The sequence below is a fragment of the Melozone crissalis genome, unplaced genomic scaffold (assembly GCF_028551555.1).
Source record: "Melozone crissalis strain CALT ecotype California unplaced genomic scaffold, PUWL_Pcris_2 ptg000027l_1, whole genome shotgun sequence".
Taxonomy (NCBI): Eukaryota; Metazoa; Chordata; class Aves; order Passeriformes; family Passerellidae; genus Melozone; species Melozone crissalis.
This window is the reverse complement of record NW_026535805.1, coordinates 48,195,718-48,221,884: the sequence shown is the minus strand read 5'-3', so window position 1 is coordinate 48,221,884 and position 26,167 is coordinate 48,195,718. Positions and strand designations below refer to the sequence as shown.

The window sequence follows — 26,167 nt, the reverse complement described above, 5'->3', positions numbered from 1 at the left end:
TTAGCTCAGGACAAAGCATACAATTATCAGTATCATCACTCATACTGGATGTATTCCTCAGGCTCTGTGCTTGCTATGGCATAGATGGCAAATCTGCATCTAAATAAAGCCCTTAAAAATACTATTGATCTTCCACTCCTCTCTCCTTTACATCTTTCATTCTTTCATCCCTTTACCAAATGTAGAATGTAGAGCTTGGCTCCCTGCTAATTAGTATTTTAGAAAGGTCATTTGTAAGCTAACTAATCAGCGCTACCCAAGGGTCCTATTAACAGATTCTGTCAATTCTGCTTACAGGCCCTATTTGTCTAGAGTTAGCGAAGCAAAGATGGTAGCACGTACTTCAGGTGTTTTGACTTTGTGGAAGGCCCTGGGACTCAGGAATTTCTGATACCATCCCTATTTCCCTGAAGTGTAGGTGTTTTCTTCAAGGCTTTGTACCCTGAACTGGCACAATCAACATCTGACCTGACCTGCTGCTGTCTGACCAGTATGCCTGAGAGCAAATCCATATGCCTGGGGGATTTGCATGAGAAAGAGGGATTGCCCAGCACTTTCCAGGATCTGCTGTCCTGCTGTGAGAGCAAATTCTGTGCGTGGGGACTGCAGGAATGGCTGATGCATCTTGCAGAGCTCATCAGCCCTGCTGCTGGGCATGTGCCTCCAGGCATGTGAGCAGCCACAGTGAGAGGAGCCCTTTCCTCATTTCACAGATGTACAGATCCATGGTGTGTGGTCTGTCCTTCGTTGCAGGCTCTGATGTGTGTTGCAGGTGAGATAAGGACATTTTCAGGGCATCAGTTAGGGATGGAAGGGGGAGCAATGTCAGATGTTCCTAGGGTTGTGGTCAAAGTTTTGAGTGCTCTTTCCAAATTTTAAATCGAGATTTAGCCTACCAGACCAGCCCTGTCATGTGTAGATAAGCCAGCAGCAAAATGATGGGAGCTCTGCACTAGGTGATGACAAGTCTTATATCTAACCGGGTTTGATTTCACCAAGGGCTTGGGTTGTAAATCCAAAATTTAACTCCCTGCTCCTTAATAAAGAAGAAAATCCCACTCTAGAATCAAACTTCTGTAAAAATCAGTTCATTTCCTCAGGTTACATTTTTAATTGTCCACTGAACTAACCATCCACTTCAGAAAGCAGAACCCTCACATCTTCTCTCTTATCAATAAACAGGACCCTGTCTTTTGTACAAATGTTTATGTGGGCCAGTAGTGAGGTTGTTGTTTTGATTAATCACCTGAACAGCTGTAACAGCCTTAAGAGTTTTCTGCATGTGTCATCCAGCTGGCAAACAGATTTTAATTCATCAGAGCATCTAAACTTAATTATAACTGATGCAAAGTCCTGGGATTGGCATAGAAAAATAAGATTTAGTGAGAGAAAAAAGAGAGTAACATGCTGTCCCTTTGTGCAAGGCATTAAAAAACAAACAAAAAAGCCCAGGGCTTAAGTTAAATGCTTATTCTGAAACAAAAGATAGGAGGTTTTTTCCAACTTATTTACATCAGAATACAGAAATTAATGTCTACATTTGTTGAAATCAGTACTTCCCCCCCCCATTTAAACTCAGAGGATAAACTGTAGCACAGACTGATGGAAGTGTGGCTCTGTGTTTACTGGTGTGGTGTGTTTGGCTGCCTCAACCACTTCCTTGTGATCAAAAGATACAGGCCTCTGTCATAAACACAAACGATTCCAGCAGGTTCTCAAAACTGTTCAGAGAGAGGTTAAATGGAGAATAAAGTAGAAAAGTTCACAAACCTGGAGGCACACAAACTGCTGTATCTGTTCTGCAAGTCTGAATGTTACTTTGCACACGAATTACTTTAACAGATTTTCTACAGTGTAGTTTTGTTTCCCGTTTTTTCATCTTTCTGTAGATGTGTCCTGGCATTTTATTCTGATTGCTCATGGCAGTATATAGCAGGTTTCAAGATGAACTTGTAAAAAGTCAGTTTTTCCAAGGCTGCTTTAATGGCTTTTTTAAAACAGATGTTGTTGTCTGAAAATATACATTTAAAAAATTAGTATTCCACAATTTTCTAGGCAACTGGCTGTCTCTCCATGGATTCTGTGGCTCTGTTTTCACTCATTCCTCAGCTCAGAAACAGATAACACAGGTGGCATGGTGCATTCTTTGCAGTTACTCCACCCAGCATGAGGAAGCTCCTTTTCCCCCAGGAGGAGATCCCAGCTGTAACACAGCCTCTCCAGCAGAGAAGGACAGCAAGCAATTCACACTATCATAAACAGAAAAACAGGGAAAATAGAAGGGGCTTTCTTAAAAGGTTTAAAAACTATTTACAGTTAACTTTTTATGTCCTAGGGAATCCATAAATTGTATAAACAGGAACTTGGGGACTTATGAGAAGAAGATTCTTATTGTATTGTTGTCGACTTTATATTTTAAAGCTACATTGCTCCTGAGATACAATATAGGCTTCCCAGACAATCAGAAAAACACTAGAGTTCCCTAAACTAATGCTTGTGGATAAATAAAGATTTTTTTTTTTTAAGCTAATATATTTATTTTTTTTTTTTTCAGGGAGATCAGCTCAAAGTTCCTTACTTTGTATCTAAACAGTGGGGCTCTTTCTTCATGGACAGATTGCCAGGCCTGGAAAATGCAGAGGAGACCTTAGTTCACACGTGGTCCTGTAAATGTATTAGCACCTACAGCACTATTGCAATCCCTAGTCTGGAAGCAATAGCAGGTAAGGAAGATGTTTGGGGCTTTTTTCTAGTGAACATGCAGCATTCATAGTAAGCTTGTAGTGCTGTAGACCTGGTTTTGAGATTGCATGTATCTAAAATACATTCAAAATACTCTGTTCATATGATGCAACACTTAGCACTAGCGGCCATTGATTGATGTTTGTGCTTTTAATTGTTGCCTGATACACCAGGGGTTTTGTTTGTGTCTGCAAATAGGAGGTGTTTAATTGATTCACTGTTAGAGATAGGGTGCAACATTTACCGGACTGTAGATTAGTTCCTGAATCTGGTCCCTACTTCCCCACTGTGATTTGCTGTTTCTACTTTCAGTGGTGAGATACATTCGAAACAAACAACATGCAAAGTTACTTGGGAGTGTTATACTTACAAAAAACACAGATCTGGCTTGTTACACTTCCCCTATCAGCTTGCTGTAACTTTGCAGCTACAGTACGTTCCTGGGATTACAAAGTGATGATGAGGACCCCCATGTGCTCCATCTATCATTTTGCATTACTAAACTTTGTCCATATCCATACCTAAAGGAAGAAACTAATTATTAAATGAATGAAGAACACAGCAAGCATTTACTTTACTAACCCCTCCATTCAGCATCTGTTTCTTGCTTCATGCAGAAGACCAGGGAATAAAAGGTTTGTTGCAAGAGAGCATTTCAGGCTTGCCCAGCAGTGACTTCTACAGCAGGACACATGATAGACCTTTTCTTTGCAACCATATTTTACACACGTACTTACATTGTATGGATATCTCAAAACAGAACAATCATAGATGCCACAATTTATTTATGCCTCCCATATTTGCCATTTTGCAATCTATTTCAGCCCAAAGACACAAAAGCCCAAACATACCAAGGAAAATGCCAACAGAGAGATAATTTCTGTAAAACTCCCATCTAATACCCTTTCCAGGGTCATGCTTGTGTGTGTCTTGTTTTGGAAGTGTTGACCAAGAGAAAATGGTCAGCCACAGTCTGAAATTTGCCTCCCAGGCAGCTCCCCCTCCAACCACAGCTCAGTTTAAAGGACAAGCAAGGCCTCTCAACCTCAAATGTATGACAGTCTTTCCAGCTACAGATGAAAGGGTGTGAGCCCATAAGGCATATCTGGGCACTTAGTGATAGGATAGCTGCCTGCCATCAGCCATGGAGCTCCTGCAAAGCTCCTGTTTCTCCATGAGGAGGGACACTGTGTGCTGTCCCTCACTGCACTGAACCACTGCTGGGGCAGGGGGTCATGTCTGTAAAAGTCAAACCCCAGTGCAAAAGGACAGGGGAGAAATAATGTTTTAAACTTGCAGCTGTGCACTGGACAGCAGACTCAAAGTTGAAGGTATGAGAACATCTCTGCTTTGTTACAGAGAGAGGTATTTCTTGTTTGTTTGTGTGGAAGAGCAGATGTTCATTATTACGGATGTTAAGGAATTCCTGACTCCTCTTGAATACCTTGTCTGACTCCTGTCACAGCAAGCTGTGAGAATCCCTGCTCTGCCAAGCCCTGAAGTTTTTGGCTGCAGCTGTAAGTCATATCTTAGCTACAGCTATTTGCTAGAGGAGATTGAAATGGGTTATGCGAGTTTGATGCTCTTCCAGCTTTTCCTTTCCCATTCATCTGCTTCAATTACCAGCAGAGGACTTTCCACTGCCAAGCTGCAAAAACTCAGGCCTTTCCTCAAGATCCCCTGAGCCCAGTTGTGCAGCCAGGCTGCCACCGTGCTGAGCACATGAGCCCAGCTCCCAGGCAGGATGTGCTGACTGCGTGAGCTCAGCTCAGGCTGGCTCAGCCTTGGCAGCACCTCGCTCAGCCTGACCCAGCCACACAAGCTGCCACCTCGCTGGAGGTGCCCTGCAGCCTCCTGTGAGCTGGGTGTTGACAAGGGCTTCTCTGTCAACAATGTCTGACCTGGCTTTTCTACACCTGTGTGAGCAGTAGTAAGTGCCACGTACAAGTCAGGATGCCAACGGCTTGTGGTCTGCAAAAATATTTGGTGAAATGTGGCAGATGGCTGCAGTGCTGGCTTTAAGATTGATTCTTGTTGTTTGGCTGCAGTGAGTGTCTGTGCATAAAGAACAGCTTGGTTTACTTCTCGTGACACATTGAAAAAGATTATTCCAAAGACTATTCAGCATTACTGAATACTAGTAACTCACTTACTCAATACCAGTTCAAAGACGCTTTAGAAGTTCTGAACTTTAATCTCGCCTCTGGCAAGGAGGGTGTTACGGGAATTGCACACTGTTCATCATCTAAACTCTCCTCAGATTCTCTGAAGAGACACTGGCATTTTCTTTGTGCATGAAAGAGTATATTTCATTTATTGTTAAAATTCCTCAAAGGAGACCTTCTACAATACCTTCTGTGCACTTTCATCAGTTTGGATTGGAAGTCAGATACGTGTTATATTGACAGTACATGGTTAATAAAATAGGGGAAGCCGATGTCCCTACTTCCATTCTACATGCCTCGCTCACAAATCCATCTGTTTCTCCACTTTTCTGCCATGAATCTCTCCTCATTTACAGCTCCCTTACAGATTTTTAAAGCACAATTATATCATAAGACAGATTTTCCAAACTGGGATGCATTACTGTGGGAATGTTGCTTTAGTGCTCCCACATGGAAATTAAAGGTGTAGGGGTCTCTCCGAAGAATTACATTCTGCATAAACCACAGTTTCCAGAACATCTTTCTCCACTTCAGAAGTTAGGTGCGAGCCAAGTAGAGGACGATTACTCTTATCTTTCCTACCTGAATAATCTGAACTTTACCTTCAAGGACAGCGACCACTATTCTGTGACCACATGATCACATTTCCAGATCCCCATGTTAATAATTGTATTTCCTGCATCATATGGATATTCCAACAGTAATTTCAACAATTTCAAAGATACCATTTCTGACAGGTCTTTTGATTAACAGTTCTTTGATTAAAATATGATACACATATTTCAACCTAATGCTTTGCTTTTCAATCTCACTATATTTGGTATTTTTATAAAAGCTACACTTCAAAAAATTCCATGAGGAGTTTTAGAGCTATGGAGGAGATTTTTGTAAGGTTTTTTTGTCATTATAAAGAAAAGATCAAGAAAGTGGGCTCTAAATTGTAATAAGGAGAACATAACTTCTTTTCTAATTTCATCATTCTTAACCTAATGTTGTAAATTTGTCTCATAACCTCTGAATGGTGAATTTTGTCATAGGATTAAAAATTACTGCAAGCAAGAAAAGGAGATTGAGTGATGTTGCAGCTCAAGAGAATTTCATTTCAGAGAGGAATTGGTGCAATTGTAAATGTTTTATGAAGACAGAGTTCATTTCACACTTTGGAGAGATTTGATAACCAAGCTTGTGTCATGCATGAGGATAATGCATTTTTTTAATCTTGCATGCAATATGAAATTATATCAGGGTTTGCCCATATGGCTGCTTAAGTTTTTCTTCATGCCGTATTGTTATTTCAGTTAGCTAGAGCTAGAGAAAAAACCTCCATAATAATTAACCAAAGCTGTCTCTTTAAAGATGCCTACAGATCCCTGCCACTTTCTGCGGGAGTTTGAGTCGCCAGCCTGCTTGCTGTATAAATGTAATGATAAAATTGCCAGTGAACCATGACAAAGAAGTTCATGTTTCTGCTTAGAGCTGCAAATTATCTGCACAATGGAAAGCTCAAGGCAGCCGTGGCTGGGGCTCCAGAACTGGCAATGTGCAGGTCGCAGATACACGGGTCTGTCAGCAGAGATCAACTACAAATTGCAAACTTCACACACCATCCTCCGCATGTATTTTAAATGTGAATGCCCTGGAGCAATCAACTGTTGTCATGGAAGACATAAATTTCACTTATCTTGTGACATACTGATCACTGATCAGCCATATACTGCACTAATCAGCCATATACTGATTTCTGTATCCTGAACAGCAGCATTTGCAATTGTTGCTGAAGTGAAACAACAAAAAAAAAAAATCCCTTATGCTTTTTCACCCTAGTTCTATGTTTTTTCATTGACATTACATCACCTAAAGTAAAATCCAACTTATTTTAGAATTAAATTACAGCAGTCTTTGCTGTAAGTAGATTGACAGTAACTGTGCTCCTATTCAAATGATACAATAATATATAATTCCCTTAAACACACAGAACTATCTATATTATGCATTGCTAGTCAGCAGTAACCTTTCATATTTAATGCCTTATCTTACAACTGTGCTTTTGCTTGACAACTTCTGTGTAAGACTGTATCTATACAACAGCATCTAGGCACTAAGTTTATCAAAATGCTTTGAGGATTTAAACTGCTTTGGGAATTTGCTGTTACAAATAATAGTTGCTGCTACAAGGCCAAAGAGGTCATTTTTATAATTAAAGTTTTTATGCAAAAAAAGTACTCTTGCACTGGGTGGAAAATTGGTGTAAATACACAACAGTAACATTTCCGAGGTTTTATGGCCCTGAGGTTTCATACAAGGGAAAAAAAACAGATAATAAAGATAACTGAATACAGAGAAGATGTGTTCTGAGTGTATAAACAGCATCTTGATCTATGTGTCAGTTGAAAAACATCAGATAATGTAAATGTGATTCATCTGTTCCAAGAAACTAGTTTCAATATTCTCCTTTTAGAAGTAAAAAGTAAAAACATGCCCAACACAACCAACAGAAATAGGGCATCTATTTTTTTCAGCTGAAATAAACAGCATTTTAACCATAAAAAAAATTATTGTTCAATAACTCAGGACTAGTTTATAAAATGTCCTTGGGACCTAGTTACTTCCCAAATGGTCTGAGACCTCATCTTTACCACAGGATTTGACCACTTGATAGTGATTTTCAGTGTAGGAAGGACAGTATTCAGTGTGTTGCGGTTTGATCAGGCTTTCCTTCCTCCTCCAGAAAGGTGTATTGACTTGTGCCCCTGAAGACCGTGTCAAATCATGCAGAACCCAAAAGATTACTTCCTAGCCAATAGCTGACAGAAATGTTCCTGCCATCGTTATTCTGCTCTATGAGATGTCAAAGTACAGCCACCTTGAAAAGATTAAAGGGAGAACTCATGAGCAACTCATTAAGAGAGGGGGAACCACTCAGTCATTCTGCTTTAAAGTTATCCTTCAACTCAGGCAGCATAATTTCATTTGCAGGCTGTAACTAAAGCTATAATTGGGTTTTGACCGGATCACAGGCTTATGGGGTGGGTTTAGACTGACACTTTATAAACCCTGGTTGTAATACAAAGTGTTGATAATTTTTGAGTGTGAAAACTAGTGGAAATAGGTAAATCACCAAGTACTGAAAATACTTGTCTGACCACGTTGAAATTGAACATAACTTGCAACCTCACATGTGAAAAAAAAAACATTGCTGGAAGGACATTTATGTACTCTGGACTGGTGTGTAAAATATTCCCTATAGATTAAGATGGTCACACATGCCCAAAAAACTATGTAGGCCTTGACTACATGTGTGTTTGTGTGCAGATTTTTATTTTAAGGTAAACAATGTTTGTCACCCCTCCAGAAAAAAAAAAATCAGGGAAGGGGAAAGAAAACATTTGTTTTTTACAAGAGAGGGGAACATGATGTGATTAACCCATCCCATGAGTTTGGAGAGGAAGGTTGCTCTTGGTGAGTTTACCTCAAAATGAAAGTAAAGGGGTGTATCATCTCCACATTTGTCTTAATGTAGCTCCTTCACAGTCTGAAAATGCAGCTCTTTTTTGTTTCTTTTTAATCAACCAGAAATTCCTGTCAGCTCAAACAATTGCTTGTTTCCAGGCTAACTTCTTAAACCTACCTCAGAAGCCCTTCCTCCTGCTCCAAGATCCAGAATGAATCATTCGCACACAAGAAATTAATTAACAGATCCCTGAAAGACTAACACGTCCTGGTAGGATCTTGGCATTCTCTCAAGATTTTTTTTTTAGTTAAAGTCTTCACCTAGATTTTTAAAAATATTATACTACAGTATTTTCTTCTGATCCTTTCCAGATCAAGCAAAGAACCACACGCGTCTATTTTCTTACAAGACTTTCAAAAACCACTGCTTAAACGAAAACAAAAATGAGAAACATTTCCCTCACATAGAAATAATGAGTTTTCTCATGAAAGCCCAAAAGAGCAAAGGAATTTCTAAGGCTTTCCTTCACTGCAGACCCTTATCAGGCTCGGCTGCGAGTCAGTGCACGCCTTGTGCACAGCTGTTTTGCTCAGGAAGGGGTCAGCGGTCCCTTGGCCATAGGGTAGACCCAAAGCAATGTGACTTGTTATTCCCAAGATAATTACAGGAAAATTGCACACCACAAGCAATCTCAGCAGCCACGATGGGACAGTCATTCCATTTCCCCAGGCACTTGTCCATCTGCAAAACTGGTAGTGAAGCTGCTGCTGCATGTATCCCTGCAGTTTGCCACTTGGGTTTTCTCCAATGGCACTGTGTTAGACACCACAGAAAAGTAACCGGTGCCAAACCTCAGTGGCACTGAAGCTCTGGCTCAGGCCAAGCTCAGGCCACAGATGTCTGCTGGCAGTGCCACGGGCATGATCTCCAACCAATACACCTGTGTTGGCAAAAGCTCTTGTGCAAGTAAAACAGCAAACCTGCACTTTGACTGAGAATAGTTTTAGTCTTTATTCCTACATGGCCTGTGGTAAACTGCACTGGCTCATATCACCAACTATATCCAAACTCAAAAGCTTTCTCCTGCTATGGAGCAAACCTGGATTGAGGAGTCCCCCCTTTCCCATAGGACACCACCCAGATACTCCCTCCTCTCCAACTTCTGAGTTATGGAGTATGCAGACAGCAGCACTGACATTCATGTAAATGACAGAAGGAATGCTTTTCTCATGCTGACTTCTCTCTTTCAGCAAACATCCGACCTCCAGTTTAGGAAAATCAACCTTAGGAGTTTTTCTAAAAATAACTGCTATCAGATAAATCTACTTGTGGCCTTGGGATGTTTTCTTTTTGCCTCTAGTATGCTGTCTCATATCCTGAGCTATTAGTGCAAGTACTGCTTTGACTGTTTCAAAATAGAGATGGGTCAGGAGATAAAAAACGTTTAGCATTTAAGAAAAAGCAACACCTGTTACAGGTTACCCACAGACTGGCAAACCAGGTCACCCCAAGGCACAAACTGGTGAGTTCCCCTGCAGCAATTGTGCTTACTCCATTGCTAAGGAATAATTATTAGAAGTTCATCTTTAAGAAATTAATATTTTCTTTCATCAGTGATTTTGAAATACAATGAAAGATTCATGATGAAGCTCCTAAGCCAGTGTCAATTATGGAAAATCCTGTAAGAGGAAAAGAATTTATACTAGCTGATGGTTTGCCCTCTGCTCCTATAATTACCTCACCCAGATGATGAGATGTAAGATAGAGCTCTGACGGTGTTTTCTGAAATTTGACACAATTAAGCAGTTTAAAGATTTTTTTCAAATTTGGGTATCACTAACAAGGTTTTAGTTCTCTTCCTCGTGTCTTTTCCTTGGTGATAATCAGGAGGATATATTTGGATTCACTTAAGAACACAACCCTGCTGTTTACTAGGAGGCTTCTGCAGCATCTGGCACCAGCCCTGCTCACTGGCAGGGAGCAGACCTCAGGGTGGGAGGGGGAGTTCTGCTTTCTGTAGAGCTTCTCACTCATCCCAGGGATGCTGCTGTGGTGTCATGGTGAAAAAATGTTGGCTTTGCTTTTGTTGGTCAATACTGAAAAATTATTCCTGACATTTCTGCTGTGTGTTTTGGAAGAAATCTGTTTCAGTCTTGGACTGTGTTTTTAATTGAAAAACAATTACATCCACCTAAAGTGCTTAGTTAAGATTTCATTTGTTTAATCTATTGGTTTGTTCAAGGAAATTTTAAAAAATTAGAGTAGTAAGTTTATCAAGCAGGCCTGTGTCTGGATTAAATTAAAATTGTCTTCCATTCAGTTACTCAAATACTTTCCTGATCACTCATTGAGAATATTACATTTTCCCTTCTTCTTGCGGTTTCTCTTTCTTGCTTGTGGGTGGAATTCCAAGTCTTCCTCTGATAGAAGCTTGTGGCATTGATTTAGCTGGCCTACACTAAGTGCACAGCACATGAGACAGTGGGATGTTATAACTGTGCTATAAATGCATGGGTATGGGTATACTTAAGCATCAGAACACAATGTTCTACTTAATGTCACTTAATACCTGGATCTGGATAACTGGAACACAGGAACTGACAGTAGCTGCTGTTCAGATGCCATCATTGTTGTTTTGCTCACACCAGGGCTGCTGGAGGCCTGCAAGGGAGGCAGGGCAGGGCAGGAGCTCTTCTGAGCTCAAGTTAAGCCATGAAACCTGTGAGGGATTCCCAAGCCATTGGGAAGTGCTAGCACCACTGAGTGGTCACCATCAAGGAAAGCATTATTCATCATTCATTTGCACTCAGGCTGGTGTGGGAGCAAAGAAAGGAGTGGGACAGGAACTCAGGGTGATACATCTAATAACTGGCATTTCCATAGATTTAGGACCTTGTGTATTCCTCAGGGAGCCTCTTGGGACCCTTCAAGTCTGATTTCTAGGAGTCTTTGGCTCTTAAAGGGAATATCCTGTTTGTCTTGGGTTGAAAAAAAAAATAGTCTGGGTAGAATAACCTAAGAATGATAGAAAAATTCTTGGACTGTATTTCTCAAGAAATTGGGTAGAATCAGCTAGTTCCTTCTTCCAGTCTCAGGCTGTCTTGTTTGTTCAAGTCTACTTAGGGTTTTTTGTGATAGTGGCAATACTGGATGAATTTTGTGCTGAATTCATTATCAGTGCAGGTTAGGACTCATTATAGCCTTGCTGTAAAACTGCCCTCTTGTTGTCATATCCGTCCCCTGCCTAATTCATTACTCTCCATCAAGGTCAGGTGACAAGTGGGTGCCAAGATGCAAAGGTCTACCACCACAGCAGCAGCTGTGAGCATGCACAACAGCAAATCCTGAAGAATTTACTGGGAAAAAAACCACAAGGAAAACAAGAACTTGGAAATAAGCAACTGTTTTTTCCCCAAGATTTGCCTTATTATCGAATACTGTATGGTTTAGGTTTTTTAAATGCTTTTGAGAAATAGATATGGATATTTTCTAATCATCTTCCAAAGTCAGTTTGCTGAGAAAAAAGCAACATTTAAATTGATAGATTGGGGTGTGAATATATAAAAATCTCTTTTGGAGCCTTTTGCATTGTATATAGAATGGTTTGGGTGTTTAAGCTGATTCTGTAAAGCTAGCTTACCAAGAAATACTAATGAAATTACCATTTTGATCCAGCTGATTCTTTTCCTCAGCAATTATCAACTCTGTAGCAAGTCTGCCCCATTTGTGCTGCTCTTTGATTAAACTACTCTTGAGAAACTCCAGACTGCTAGATTATTAAGCTAGTAAAAGCTTTTTTTAATAAAAGGAACTGTATGACATTTGATTTTTATAGCTCGTAAAGATATTTGGAAATATTTGCTTTCTTCTTCCATTTATTTTGTCATTTTTGAAACCTTTGTGTTAAACTGAGTGTCATAAATAGACTCAGCAGCCAGTAAATCCACTGGGCCTTCTGCGTACTAGGAAAACATCTGCCTGTTCTGCCGTGCTCACAATGAGCTCCAGAGATTTCCCTGACTCAGACAAAATGAGAAAATTAACTTCTTTGACAAGCTAAAATCACCCACTTAATTCTTTTCCAATTATCTTTCCTCCTATTCCTACTTTATTCCAGCCTCTTTCTGATTTTTCAACTTGATCTAAGTACTCTTTTGTTGCTGTATTATGTTCAGTATGAGTTTGAAGCTGCAGACCAGGATGCTGTCATGGTGCCTGCCTGCGAATCACTTGTAAGACAGAACTGGATTTCCTGTTGTTTTTGCTGAAACTACTAAAATTGTAGTAGTTTCTGTTTCATAGAAGCTGTTTTGGGGGGGCAGGAGGGGAATTGCAGCATGTAGTGACAGGATGTCACTTCCCCAAATTTACTCCAAATTAAATTTTTAAAATTGCAATTCATAAGTTATTGTACAGATGAGGCTAGTAATAGCTTTTATGCTTTACTTTGGTTCGGAACAGACAACCTGGAAAAGAGCTTCCCCCCTTTTTGGATGGAAGTTGGTTTTTCTTTTCATTATTGGAAAGGGAATTGTTTCTTGAACTGAGTTTTATTTATATGTTTTTTAATTTGGTTTCTTGAACTTTGAGTACGAGGTGAGCACAGGAAGTATCAGTTTTCTGGCTGTGAGGGTGGGTGGGTCACTGTTGGCAGCAGAGGCCTTTGAAAAGTTACAGAAAATAAAGCTTTGACTGTTCAGAGCTATTTTAATGCATTCAGTGTTCTTTACAGACTGGAAGTGATGAGTACATCAAGTTACAAGTGCAGATTTCTAAGAATGTTTGATACAAAATGATGTTGTTACACTGGACTGCAAGAAGGTCTAAGAGTGAGTGCCTTTGGGGAATCCTGCTTCAATAGCCATGAAAAACAAAAAAAGGAACTGACTCTTTGTTTTAAACATAAAATTTAATCTATAATTAAATAGCTAAAAGATAGAGATAAAAGAGAAGGGGGACAAATTGAAGAATGAACTTGAAGGTGTATTGGGAGAAAAACTGCATCTAGGCTCAATGAAGATTTTTTATTAATATTTAAGCATTCGTTAAATAATTTTCTCTGACTAACATTATTTCAGCAGTCAAGGAACTGAATATCCTTTACTGCTGTTGAATAAACTCTAAAAGTCAATCCCTTGAACAGCTGAAGATGTCAAATAAATGTGTAATCATGCAATCAGATTGAATTCTGGTGCCGGTGAGCAAACAGCTCAAGGTTTTAAGTATTGCTATTCACGACAAGCTTGTTTTTTATGTGATACAGGCTGTGTTGCTAATCAGATGTGGTATGTTTCTGTCTTGCAGATTTACCACTGGATTATAGATTTACACGATTTTCCTCAAATAGTTCAGCAACTGCTGGGTACTACCCAAGCCCTCCAAGAGCACTGCTGCCAAATGAGGACTCAGTGATGACAAAATAGGTTCTCAGCTTTTTCCTTAGATAACCCTGTGACCCTTACTTAAACTGCTATCAAATGCTAATTGCTGAAAATGCTGTGTGATGCTTCATAAAATAGAGTGATGGATTAAAGCAGACTCCTGTGTAGATTTGTGTTTCACTTGTTTCTCTAGTCCAGCTGGAACAGGTGAGTGATGCATCCTTCTCTCTAAGTCTTCTGATCACCACTACCTTTCACAAAGTGCTGTTGGCTTTTTCCATGCACTGCCCACAGCCTTCAGGAGAAATGTAAGAGTAAAAGCTCATCCTGAGTTACGTTCTACATTTTTGAGGACATTTTAGGTTCTCTCCCTCAGCCATATTTCAATTAACAGTTGCCTTGGGCAGCCCAGGTTATCACCATACACCAATGTTTTGCAAGCTCTGAGGAATTAAATCTCCTGCTGTTCTTGGAGCGAAAGAAAGTCTGAGTCCCAAAGAGAAAGATCATCATACTCAGAGAGAGATTTGAATGGGATTTAGGCAACTACATGCAGACTGATAATTCAAAAAGCCTTTATCATACTTGGTATTCCTGAAAATGCCTGACCACTCTTCAGCCATAAGGTTCCCTATATGCCTTTTCCTCTTTTAGCCTGCAATACCTCAAGCATCAGAGCTCTTCTGCAGAAGGAGGGAAACCTGCCTACATTTCCCTTCTCTGATGGAGTGGATTCAAACCTGCATTCTCCACCTCCCTGGGAAAACCTCCCAAGGGCAGGAAAGCTGTAGCAATCAGCCATCTTTGCTAATTACAGCCTCAGCCAGAAGGGGAGCAAGACTCAAGGCATGAACTGAACAAATGTGATTCTTACCTGCTTATTTAAACAAACAGGATCCTCTTCTCTGTGGATTTAGGTTCAAAGACCTGTTCTCCAGCACTTAGGACAGGAAGAACTCAGTAACTAACACAGATAGCAGATGCAAAAAGATGTCAAATATTTGTTTAGTCAGCAGTTTTGCCACACTAGGATAGTAGATTTTTGGATAAACTGCCCTCAAAATTTAAAGAACAATAAGCAGAAACTTAATTTTCTTGTTTCCAAGGAAGAGAACTCACTTTGTTAGGCCTGAATAATTACCAGAATGGATTTAGCTTGTGTCGCCACAGCTCACTCTGTATCTTTGTGGCTTCACTGGCTAAAATATTCTCTGTCAGAATCAGACACAAACACTTTTCCAACTCATTTCAAAGATACTGGCCTCTGTCTGCATATTTTTTTCTGCCTTTACATAACATGTTATTTTTATATTCTTGTGGACCACTATACTTGCAAGAAATAAACAACATTTCCAAATAGCAAACAACATTTCCAAATAGCATTAAGCATTGGTTTGTTGAAAGGGAAGCATAAAACAAACAGGGACAAAACGGAGAAAAACTTCCTTTAAGATAAGGTGAATGAGGAATGAAAATGAAAGCACCATTCACCTCATAAAATACAGGGTGAAAATATTTTACTTAAGATGATAACAGTTAGCAAAATTTGAGTTTATTTGGAAATCTTTTAATTAGCATCAATGTCTTCAGCAGTAAATCTGGCTCATGACAGTGCTGTGAGAGCACTGAGAGAGATACCCAGATTAAAATCTCAGATTCCTGATTACAGCATATTTGAAATTCTAGCCTGGATCAAGTAATCTTCTGCAAATAATTTCTAACTAAGTTATGGTGCAAACCCATATTGTGTACCCTCACACTTCTGTTGTTATGAATTTGGAACTGATTTTTTTAGGTTGGGGATTTTTTCCTTGATTTTTAAAAGAAGATTAATTTAATTGCTATGGAAAATCAGGCTAAAAATCTTCTAAGTCCTTGGGTCCTGGTGTCTCAGTGGAGAAGCAATATTTTTTTTAATGGAAAGGTGGCAGATTCTAAGGACAGCCTGAACACAAAGCTCACCAGAAGAAATGCATGTGCCCATCTTAGACAAAGGTGGTCACCAGCCACTTGCACTTGCTGCCAGAAGGACCTCACCTCACAGTAGCAGAGAAAGAAAAGGATAACAGAAAGCTGCTGTAAGCATGACTCCATGTGCCTCTGTAGTCTGTGGCTGCAGGAAGACTTGGAAAAATAACTGATGTGGTTGTCCAAAAAGTAGAGTTCCTCTTAAAGACTCTTCTATTCAAGAATCTGTGAAAATTATTGAGGTCTTATTACAAAGCAGAGATTGGCAATGAAGGAATGAGCAGGGAGTTGGTACTGTGGCAAGAGGAAAGCTATTGGAAATGGTGTGAAGAAATAGGGAGAGGAAATGCACATGGCAGAAAGTTGGTAGAGAGCTCGCCATATTTAATATGACATTGTAAAGACACTATCATTGCTTTTTCCTTATTTCTGTCTCTCTTCTTTGTTTTTTTTAACCCCTGGAAATCTCTGAAATTTTTTGGATTCTCTTGTGAGAGGCCATTGACAAAAAGATTGCCAAAGTGCCTGCAAAACTATCTTGAGCATTGGCAGGGAGACATAAAGTAAAATTTCCTTGAAATCCCCGTGTCTGGTTAGACAACCCTGAAAGCCACAGTTTTGCTTAAAACCAGAGATGAATACCAAGTCTCCTTTGGTGTCTGTTTTGGTATAAAGCACATGTGTCTGGATTTTAAAATAAAGAGAATTTATTTCTGAAAAAAAAATGTTCCCTGAATTTACTTTATAGCTGAGCAGCAAAATGAGAAAGGGGAGATAAGCTTGTCTCAAAGCAGTGCAGGGAGAGGTTTTGCTACAGCCTCAAACAAAACAAAATTTAATCTGCTCAACATAAGACATAAAACAACCAAAGACATTAATAAATTAACACCTTTAATACTGATAGGGCAGTAATCTTTGATGCACAGAAGAGCTCAGTGCAGGTTTCCTGACTAGAGCTGCTTTGTGGGAACTGAAGGCTTCTTCATCCCCAGTGAGAAGCTAAATAAACAAAGGCAGGCAGATCGTCTGTGGTGACCATGGGGCACTGCTGGACACAGGATTTGCCCCTTCCCCATGGGAATGATGGGGCTCTCCAGCTCATCTGAGCCCCAGATCTGTGACCGTGCAGTAGCAATTCTTAAGGGAATTCCCAGGAAAATTTGTCTGATGACAGGCACCAGGAACCAGCATTCCCAAATCTAGTTTAAGTCTTTCCTCCTGTGGTCAAGTATGCACTAAATCAAGCCAAGGTAAACAACAGCAGAGTGTAAGAATGTTACTTAGCAGAGATGGCACCAGTGGGAAGGTGACATCTGAACTTCCCTTTTTCCACCACGGGGATCAAAAACACAGTAAGCATAAAACATATACATGAACTTGATGTTTTACACAAGTTTTACACAGTTTCTCAGAAAGTCAGGTTTAGAAATAAAGCCACCTCTGTGCAAGCAGGTAGAAGAACCACACCCTTCACCACAGGGATCTGACAGGAAGATGTAGCTTTGGAGTTCCCTGGGAAGGGAGCATGGCAATGGGCAGCCTGCTGCTCCTCAGCCTCACAGAAGGAGCAAGACAGGTTTTACAGAATATTTAAGCGATTTTAAAACAAAATCTGCCTCCTTCTTTACATATGCCTGGAGGTAAATAGCATTTCAGCTGACTCATGGCATAAGATTTAGGGGGGAAAGCACATGGCTAAGCTACAGGAACCTTACCTCTGTGGAGAGTGCCAGCTGTAATGGTATAATGGCTGAAATGGTGTAGCCACAGACATCTATTGTTAACAACAGGCCAGAAACCAGCCCTTCCAGCAAGCACATAGCTGACCCAGAACCCCCAGGGGAAAGGCTAAATCCCATTATAAATCCAGTTGCCTGTAATTTTGTTTTCTGCAATTCTAAGTGGAACATCAAACCCCCTTGGTGAGTCACAGGAAAGAAAAAAAAAATTAAAAGAGGTTTTCTTTTGAATGTTTCTGGTGCAAGAAACAAATCCTGTTTTTTGGTAAGCATTATAAATAGAAATGTTTAACTGGAAAATAGAGCCTGGATTAGGGACAAAATAAGATGGAATCCAGGAAGTTAAACAGACTCGGTGATTTCCAGCCCTAAAAGCCTGCTAGCATCTTTACAGAGCAAACTGGGGATTCCTGTCTGCAGGACTGTGGCCAGCATGGCTGGTCATGTTCCTGAATATGGGACAAAGGTGTGAGGTAAATCTTTCCAGTATGAAGCGGGTACCCACGGCTGTTCTGTGGCAGCCATGGCAAGACCACAGAGGTTTCACAGCTGGCCAGATGTCACAGTTCACAGAAGGGCAAACATCTGAAGCAGCACGTTTAACTTCTGTCCCGCTGCAGCTAAACTGATTTAATCAGAACTGTGCTAAAAATCCCTCATGCCTCCCACTCCCGCTGCCGCAGCGCACACGTGGCTCTCTCACACATGGCCATAACAACTTTTAAGTGCTTGCACGGGGGTGAGAAACCATCACAGCCACTTCAAAATGATGTGATGGCTTCCAGCCCCTTCTGCAAATTAGAGGGTGCGAGACACAAAATGGTAGCAGCACAAACAGCAGCTCCAACAGCCCAGCCAGAGCAGATTCTCCAGCCAGAAAGGTATTTCTGCTTTCCACTGGCTACTAGATTTTGAGTAAAAACACTTAAACTCTCCATTTGATTCCTTCTTAAAAGGAACTTACATTCCTTTTAAGAGTGAAGAAAATCATAAACCACCTTACACTGTATACAGGAAAAAAAAAAAAGGAAAAAAAAGTGTTCTTGTTCTAAGTTTATGAGAGTGATATTTTGAGGGTGTATTTTAGGAAATAAGCCCATTAACTTTCAGTAGACCTTGTTCTGTCACAACACTAAATGAACTCTAAAAATTGAGACTCTGTGTGCCTAATAAATTTATATTAAATGATTAATTTCTAAAGCCTCCACAATCTCTGAGGAATAAAAGTACAGGTGAATATAGCAATTATTTTCTTGCCTTGTCTCAAAATAATTCCTGAGAGTTTCAGTTTCTTTCTATGTCATCCCCTGTAACCTCAGCCCGCAATGAAAAATTAAATGTGCACTCCTGGGTGCTAAGCAGCCTGTAAATTTTATTAAACCAGAGAAAGAGATGCTACTGTAAATTTTGTGAAAAGAAAGAATATGTTATTAAATTAAGAGATTAAAAAATTCTTTATCTTATTCTGACAGAAGCCTCAAAAATGCTTACTGGAGGGCTGCTGTTGAAGCAGCTGCAGCAATGTTGGAGATAGCAGTGTTGGAGAGAGCAGCAGTGAACTTCTTCTATCCCTGTTTTCTCCCTCAAAGCTGCCCAGAAAATGTATGCACATGAACAGTCATCAATTAAAGGGTAGGATGCCATGACATGGGAACTCAGAGACTAAGGGAATGAGGAATTATCTGTATTTCATAGGAGGGGTGGAGTTTTAGGTCAATTTAAAAAAACTAAGCACTCATAGGCAGTAAGCAGGGAAATCTCTAGACCATTAGTAGACAGATGATGGAAAATGGAGCATAAATGAAGGCCAAGAACAAAAATGGTGAGGGTCAGCATGAGCTGACAACAATAGTTCAACAGGGCAACACAGGGCTAGAGGGTACCAGGGAAAGGAGTTCACAGATATCTCAGAAAATAATAATTACCAAAATATATTTACTGTGTGGGATTTTCCTCTTTCCTCTAATCTTTCCCCTGTTACTGTGCAGGACTTGGAGATACCTCGTATATTACTGATATTAATCCATACACAAAATGAGGGGGGGAAAAGTAACCTGAATATGATTACATGAATTTAAGAAAATAGACTTAATGTCACCCTTGAGTCTTGGCTGCAGTAAATGGAACACAGTAAATCAGAGGGAGAAGATTACAAAGGGAAATGGAGAATCAGTGACAAGTTTGAATACAGTCTCTGAGACAAACCTTTTTCATGCACATAAGGAAGAGGAGAGAGACATGAGAGACATGAAACTCTAGAACTGGGGTGGGGATAAATAAGCAGCTTGTAAAAAATTTCACGAATTCCAGCAGTTGTTTTGTTGTCTGCTTGGCTTTCCACATACCAAGTGACTCCATAAAATTGGTGGATTCTAGCCTTTAAAATGCATTTCACTGAAAACAGCATTCTACAAGTGCTGTGACATATTTGGCATCCAGAGAGGGAGGTTGTGGCAGTCAGCTGTAAGAGAACACTGATGAAGTCTGACTTTGGAAGGTTCCTCTTGGTATGAGCATTAACAGTTTGTGCTCCCAGGGGATGTTGCTTGGCTTATAACATCAAAGAAATTTGGAGGGAAAGAAGTTGACACTCATCATACATGTTGAGAAAGGTCACACATTTGAAAACACAAAGTAACAACCAATTCAAATAAATAAGAAGCCACACTGCTGGAGAGTTGCCCCTCTGCAACCTGTTTTGGTCATCAGTGCAGAAAAGAAGGGATATGAGCTAAAGAGCAAGCAGGCCAGTTAGGCAGATGGACAGCTGCTAGAAGAAGATAAACCCTGTTGACATCTACAGCAATGTAAAAGCAGTAATGTGGATTTTGCTGTTTAAAGGCACAGAACAGATGATGGAACTAATTTTTTATTGGTTCAAGGTATTTCTTGGCATTTCCCATTTAAGTGCCTAAGTACCTGCTTTATGGTTAGTCTTCCTGACACGTCTCAGGACCATCAATCTGTCTCCACTCACCAACATTTTACCTCTGATCACTGATGCTGCAGCTTCCCATTCCTTAAGAAATCTGCAGGACTTTTTTTCGTCAGACTTCCTCTCTGTTGGCCTCAGGCTAAATCAGGCTGAACACATGGTGAGAGCAAGAAAGAGGGAAAGAAAGGAAATGTAAAGCAGAGAAAGAAGTCCCATTTACATACAAAGAAGAGCTGTTTAGGAAACATCTAGTGTTTTCCCCTTCCAGCTACCCTACTGATAGTTTGGCTGCTACGAAGTAGAAGAGTAAAAGGCTGCATCTGTGGGAAAGAGAGAAGTATTTCCAGTCTGTGGATGTAGAAGCAGATGAAGGATTTTCCTGGGAGAGAAACTGCTTTGTTTGGGGCACTGAATGTGCCCCAACCAGACAGGTATCCTGATGAGCTTAGACTAGATTTCCAAATTTCCAAAATTTGATGGGAATGAGCACTAAGAATCAGAAGTTTTCTGATTCTTAAGGCTGATTTCAGGCAATTTCTTTTCATCCTAGTTTTGGAGCTGTGACTATTTCTGTCCATTGCCTGCAGTGAGCCAGAACCCCAAATGTCCAAGTAGTAAATTGAAAGAATCACGCAACAGCCTCATAAACTTGAAGGATGTAGCAGGAACAACCAAGCTGGGACACTGTCTGGTCCATACCCTGGTTGGAAAATAGGAGATAGCCAACATTCTCCCATATAAGGGATAAGATTGGAAAATTAGAACTGCCTTCATGTGGCTCTAATAAAGTCCAAGGAGAAGAGCTGGGCAGAGCATCTCAGATCAAGAAGGGCAGAGTGAGCAATATGCAAGTATCCAGATTTGCAGTTCTGCAGGTCAGCTGCAAGAAGAGACTGGCGTAGTCCTCTTGTCCTACAGGTTTCAGCTCACAGCTCTAGGGTGGGAAATCATCACATCTGGACACAAAAGGCAAAGAAAACACAAGGGTTATGGTCATAACCAAATCAATTGTTTTGAAGAATTACTGAAAGAATCTGGAGAATTTTTTGTTTCTCTCACTTTTTATTCGAAGAGTTTTGTCACTTAATGGCAACTGTAGAATTGTTTCTTAATGGAATTTAGAGACCAAATAGATCACATAGAGAACAGAGGGTCTTTAGTGAGAGGCGGGTACCTATAACAATAAAAAATCCCAAAACAAAATAAACAAAATCAATCAAACAAGCAAAATAAGACAAAAGAAGCCCCAAGAACACAGAGGAAAATTCAAAGAAGAAAAAAATGCTATTGCATAGACTGGGCAGGAAGAAAGAAAAGGATGGCCAAAGCTGCATATGTGGAACAGGTAGAATGAAATATAGCTTCCCTCTTTAGGCTAACATCTTCAGTCAGCAAGGAAGAGAAACAAATTCCAAACATCCAAACTCCAAAAAGCGAGAATCAAAGGCTTTTAAGAGTATGAAGCATCAGCAGACACTTGGTGTCTGCCCCAGAATGAGCCCTACATCACTTGCTCCATGTGGTCCTGCTGCCTTCCTTTTTCCCTGTCCTACTGAAGGAACTGGGTTTGTTTCCTCTTCACATCCTCATGATCTAGCTTGCAGCAGGAAAGTAAAGTGTGTTTCCCTCTCCTGCAAGCCAGATAACTGCTGGGCTTTCTTGGAAGCTTTTCATTCTCAAAGAAGAAAGGATAAATATTACCAAGAGGTGGCTGCTCACAGTGTCTCTGATGCCACAGAAATTTTCAAGACATGCACTGCACTTAGGTGCACAGTGATTTCTCTGAGTGTGACCTAAAAAATTTGCCATTGTTGGAAAAGAGCATGTTTCTCACATATGTTTGGCTCAGTCACACAGACACCAGACATTGCATGTAATGAGGCTTGCCATAAAGACCAAGGAAAAATAATGAGCATGTGACGTAGGAGTAGAACAGTGTCTGACCTGAACAGTTTTCAAAAATTTTCCATGAAACATACTCTGCACAACCAGCCAAGTCAATGGTCTTAGCTCCAGTAGGTAAATTTAGTTCCTTTCCCAAATCCATTCTGGAGCAATGCCACCCAAAAGGTCAGGTTGCTGTACATTTCAGTGTCACATGATGCAACTCAGGGAAATGACAGCTACAAAAACTATTAACTTCAGTGGGACTTTTCCAATAAAACAAAATAAAATTTTAAAATAATGAAGAAAAAAGGAACAAATAAACTAGGGGTTTCCTACTTGAAAGGAGAAAGGGACTGAGAGATTTCAGGGACAGAAGCACCAGAGGAATGGAAAATATATGATGGTATGTTACTGAGTCAGTCATTTAAACCTACTTTATGCTTGGTGGCAAGAACAGATAGCCTAGGGACATGATTCATCACATCCTAATGAAGACATCTAAAACAGGTCAGATGAATTCTGCTGTAAAGGAATTTATTTTTCTCTGCAGTGTTATAAACAGTCTAACGTGACTAGATCAGAGGTAGTTCCCAGTCCAGGACTGAACAAAAGTGCATGACACATTCAGAGGTTAGATGGATCCCACCCAGAGCTGCTGCTCCAAATTGACATTGTTTCATTGTTTAATTGTTTTCTTCGTGCTGTCAGCGCTGAATTCACTGGCATGCAGCAAGGCCAGCAAACCACTGAGAGAAACAGCCTCAGCAAGAGGAGCTATGCCCATGGCTAAAGAAGTGAAGGGCAGAAAAAGATCAAAGACGATCTGTGATCTTGCCTGTGCAAGTAGCATTTTGAACATAATCACACGAAACAGGACTTTGACAGGTCATCTGGTCCACCCCTTGCTCTGAGGCAATATTCATCAGACTTTCTAGCTCTGAACTGTTCTTGTCAAATATATGTCCAACTTGCACTTAAAAAGCCTCCAGGGGAGAGAGGTGCTGTTCACTTCTCCTTAAAAATACTTTTTTTTTTTTTATCCTACCTAGCCTAAATTTCTCTTACTGCATTTTACATGCTGTTTTCAGAGGATGAGGATAAGAGATTATTATCTTCTTTTCAGCAGCTTTTACATAGTTGAAGGCAATCTTCCTCCAGCTTCTATTCCTGAGGCTTCTTTCAGGAATTTTTTCAGTCTTTCACTGTACATGATGCCTGCTAAAGCTGGGGCCATTTTCATTTCAAAATTACCAGTGGCAATGCTGAAATTAATCCAGTGTGGACAGATCTTGCCTTTCCTAGATACTGCTGAGTCATCCTATAAATGTTAATTTATCCATTTAGCCTGACAAGCACTCTGAGTTACTGGGAAGTACAACAAGCCCTGTTTTACACAAGAGCACACGAGGCAGAGGGGATTTGTGGCTCTCCATCCTGTTGGTATCTCCGCCATATTTTAACTGCAAGATCCAAGCAGCACCTCCAGTCTCATCCCTTAGGAGGCAGGAAGCCAAGAGCCCATGGTGTGCTTTGCCTGGGCATTTGTGATCACAGGGCAGCACAGGGCAGCTTTTCTACAATACAGAGGGATCCATGCACAGACCAAGGGCAGGATTTTAAAAGCCATCCAGACATTGTGCTTTTTAGAATTTTAAGGGCTAATTCCGTTTAACTTAGTCAGGTACTGAATATATTTACATAGCTAATGATACAGATGTGAAAAGTGCTTAAACACCTTCCTCATGATCACTTTAGGCACCCTGGTAATTTTAGAAATTCCAGTAGAATCAGCCTATCCACTACATCTGGACTGACTGTGAGGTCTGCAGCTCTTCATGTAATACATGTAATTGAGGCTGTAATACACGTTCATTTGTATTACAGCCTCAATATTTTACAACTCTACTATCAGTTCAGTGGATCCTAATACCATTCAAATAGGTGTTCCTAATACCATTCAAATAGGCGTTCAGAAAGATATCTTCTAAAGATTAATCTAGTGTTTGCATGACTGAAACTGAAGCACTTTGTGCTTTAGGCATGTCATTACTGGTGAAAAAGCAAGGCTCCATTCCAGGTTCTGGCACTGCTTGGAGTTTGCAGCAACAACATGTGGATCCCTTCTCTTTAGGGATGAGACTGTCAATAGATATTGCTGAGAAATACACCAGAAATGGAAGGGTGAAGGGAAATGTGTAGTATCTGGTTTTGTTTAGCTTCCAAACTAATCACAAGTTTATTAGTCCTGATAGGACAGCAGGAAATCACACTTTAAACCACAGTGAATCTCTCTAAAACCATCCTCAGAAAATACAGATTTTGCATTTTAGAACAGGAAACTGAGCACTTATGAGCCTGCTGACTGATTCAGTAACACCAGTAAACACATTACTAAAATGAGGAATATGCTTTGTGAGACATAAGCTTCAAGTAATTGGAGACCATCCTGATCTATCACATGTAAACATTTTTATTTTCATTACGTAGTCGATGAAATATGCTCAGCTTTCAAAACCTAACAAGCATTCAGAATTCTTCACTCCGAACTTTGTCTTGGCAACAGTGACTGAGAAGAAAGGTTCCAAAGGATCATTTATTTTATCCTCTTTCATATTACTTTCTGCAATATCTTCAGTTGTGTGGCTATGAAAAATGTCGGGATGGCTGACTTGAACAGTCACGGCGTTTCACTTTTTTTCTTCTTTTACATGGGAAACGTTAATGTAAGTAGCCACACCAAACTTACAAGAGCAGATTGACAAATCGGCTTTTTGTTTCTTGGCTGGCTTGAGGGGACTTTTGGGTGGGAGGTCTTATTCCTGTCATGCAGCATGGTGACAGCAGCAGGGATGGACAATGAATATGAATGGGACACCGGGGATGCTGTCACCTCCACAGCCACCCTGCCCGCCCCGTGGTACCGCTGCCGTACTCTCGAGCTCCAGGGAATCCTCTGGTGTTGGAACCAAAACATTCCCTGCGGAGAAACGAGCCCTTCCTCCAAAAGGGAGAATTAGGGCATTTCCGTGAAGTTCGAGCCGGGGAGGAACGGGCGGGGGAGGAAAGCCGTGTGCGCGCCAGGGATAAACAAACACAGGGGCACACTCGGAGCGAGCGGAGCGCCCGGGCCGGGCCGGGGCAGCGGCGGGGCGGGCTCCAGCGTGCCGGGCCGCCATGGCGTGAGGGGCCGGCGGAGCGGCGGAGGGAGGAGGAGGAGGAGGAGGACGGGGAGAGGTACGGAAGGAGGGCGGGGAAGCGGGAGGTGGAGCGGGAGGGGGGAGTCACTTTCTTCCTGCGCTGAAAAACGCACCCCTCACCCCCCTCCCCGCTCCGTCCCCCGGGGCTGCGGAGGAGAAACTTTCTGACGGACGGTCGGCGCCGGGCGGGGGCCGCGGGCGGTGAGTGCTGTGCGGGGCGGGCGGTGAGTGCTGTGCGGGGCTGGGGCCGCGGGCGGTGAGTGCTGTGCGGGGCGGGCGGTGAGTGCTGTGCGGGGCTGGGGCCGCGGGCGGTGAGTGCTGTGCGGGGCGGGCAGCGCTCCCGCGCCTCCATCGCTCCCGCGCCTCCATCGCGCTCCCGGCTCCCCGCGGCTCCCGGGGCGGGCGCGCCGCTGGCCGGAGCGCTTGGAAGGCACGGTGAGTGCGAGCGCTACACGGTCCCCAGGCCCGGGGCAGCGGCGGGAGCGGCTCCAGGTGCCGGCGGGGCCGGGGCGTCCCGCTGGAGCAGCCCCGGGCACGGACGGGCTTTTCCCGGCTGGGCTGGCCCCGGCGGAATGGAGCTGCTGTCGGGGCACCGCAGGACGGCCCCGCAGCCCGGGGGAGGTGCGGGGGGACGTGGCGCTTTCTGTGCGAAGCTTCACCTGCGGGCGCCGTGGGTAACAGCTCTGCTCCTCCGCAGCACCG

The 26,167-nt window shown here is 41.6% G+C and overlaps 1 protein-coding gene across 1 annotated transcript in view; it reads left to right on the top strand.

The window, feature by feature from the left end:
* Positions 1 to 15,689, top strand: part of NT5DC1 (5'-nucleotidase domain containing 1) — a 127,765-nt gene extending 112,076 nt beyond the window's left edge. Inside the window, exons 11-12 of the mRNA XM_054279498.1 lie at positions 2,555 to 2,723; positions 13,663 to 15,689. Of these exons, the coding sequence (XP_054135473.1) occupies positions 2,555 to 2,723; positions 13,663 to 13,781 (288 nt within the window). The 3' untranslated portion in view covers positions 13,782 to 15,689. The remainder of the gene's footprint in view (positions 1 to 2,554; positions 2,724 to 13,662) is intronic.
* Positions 15,690 to 26,167: the final 10,478 nt, after the last annotated feature.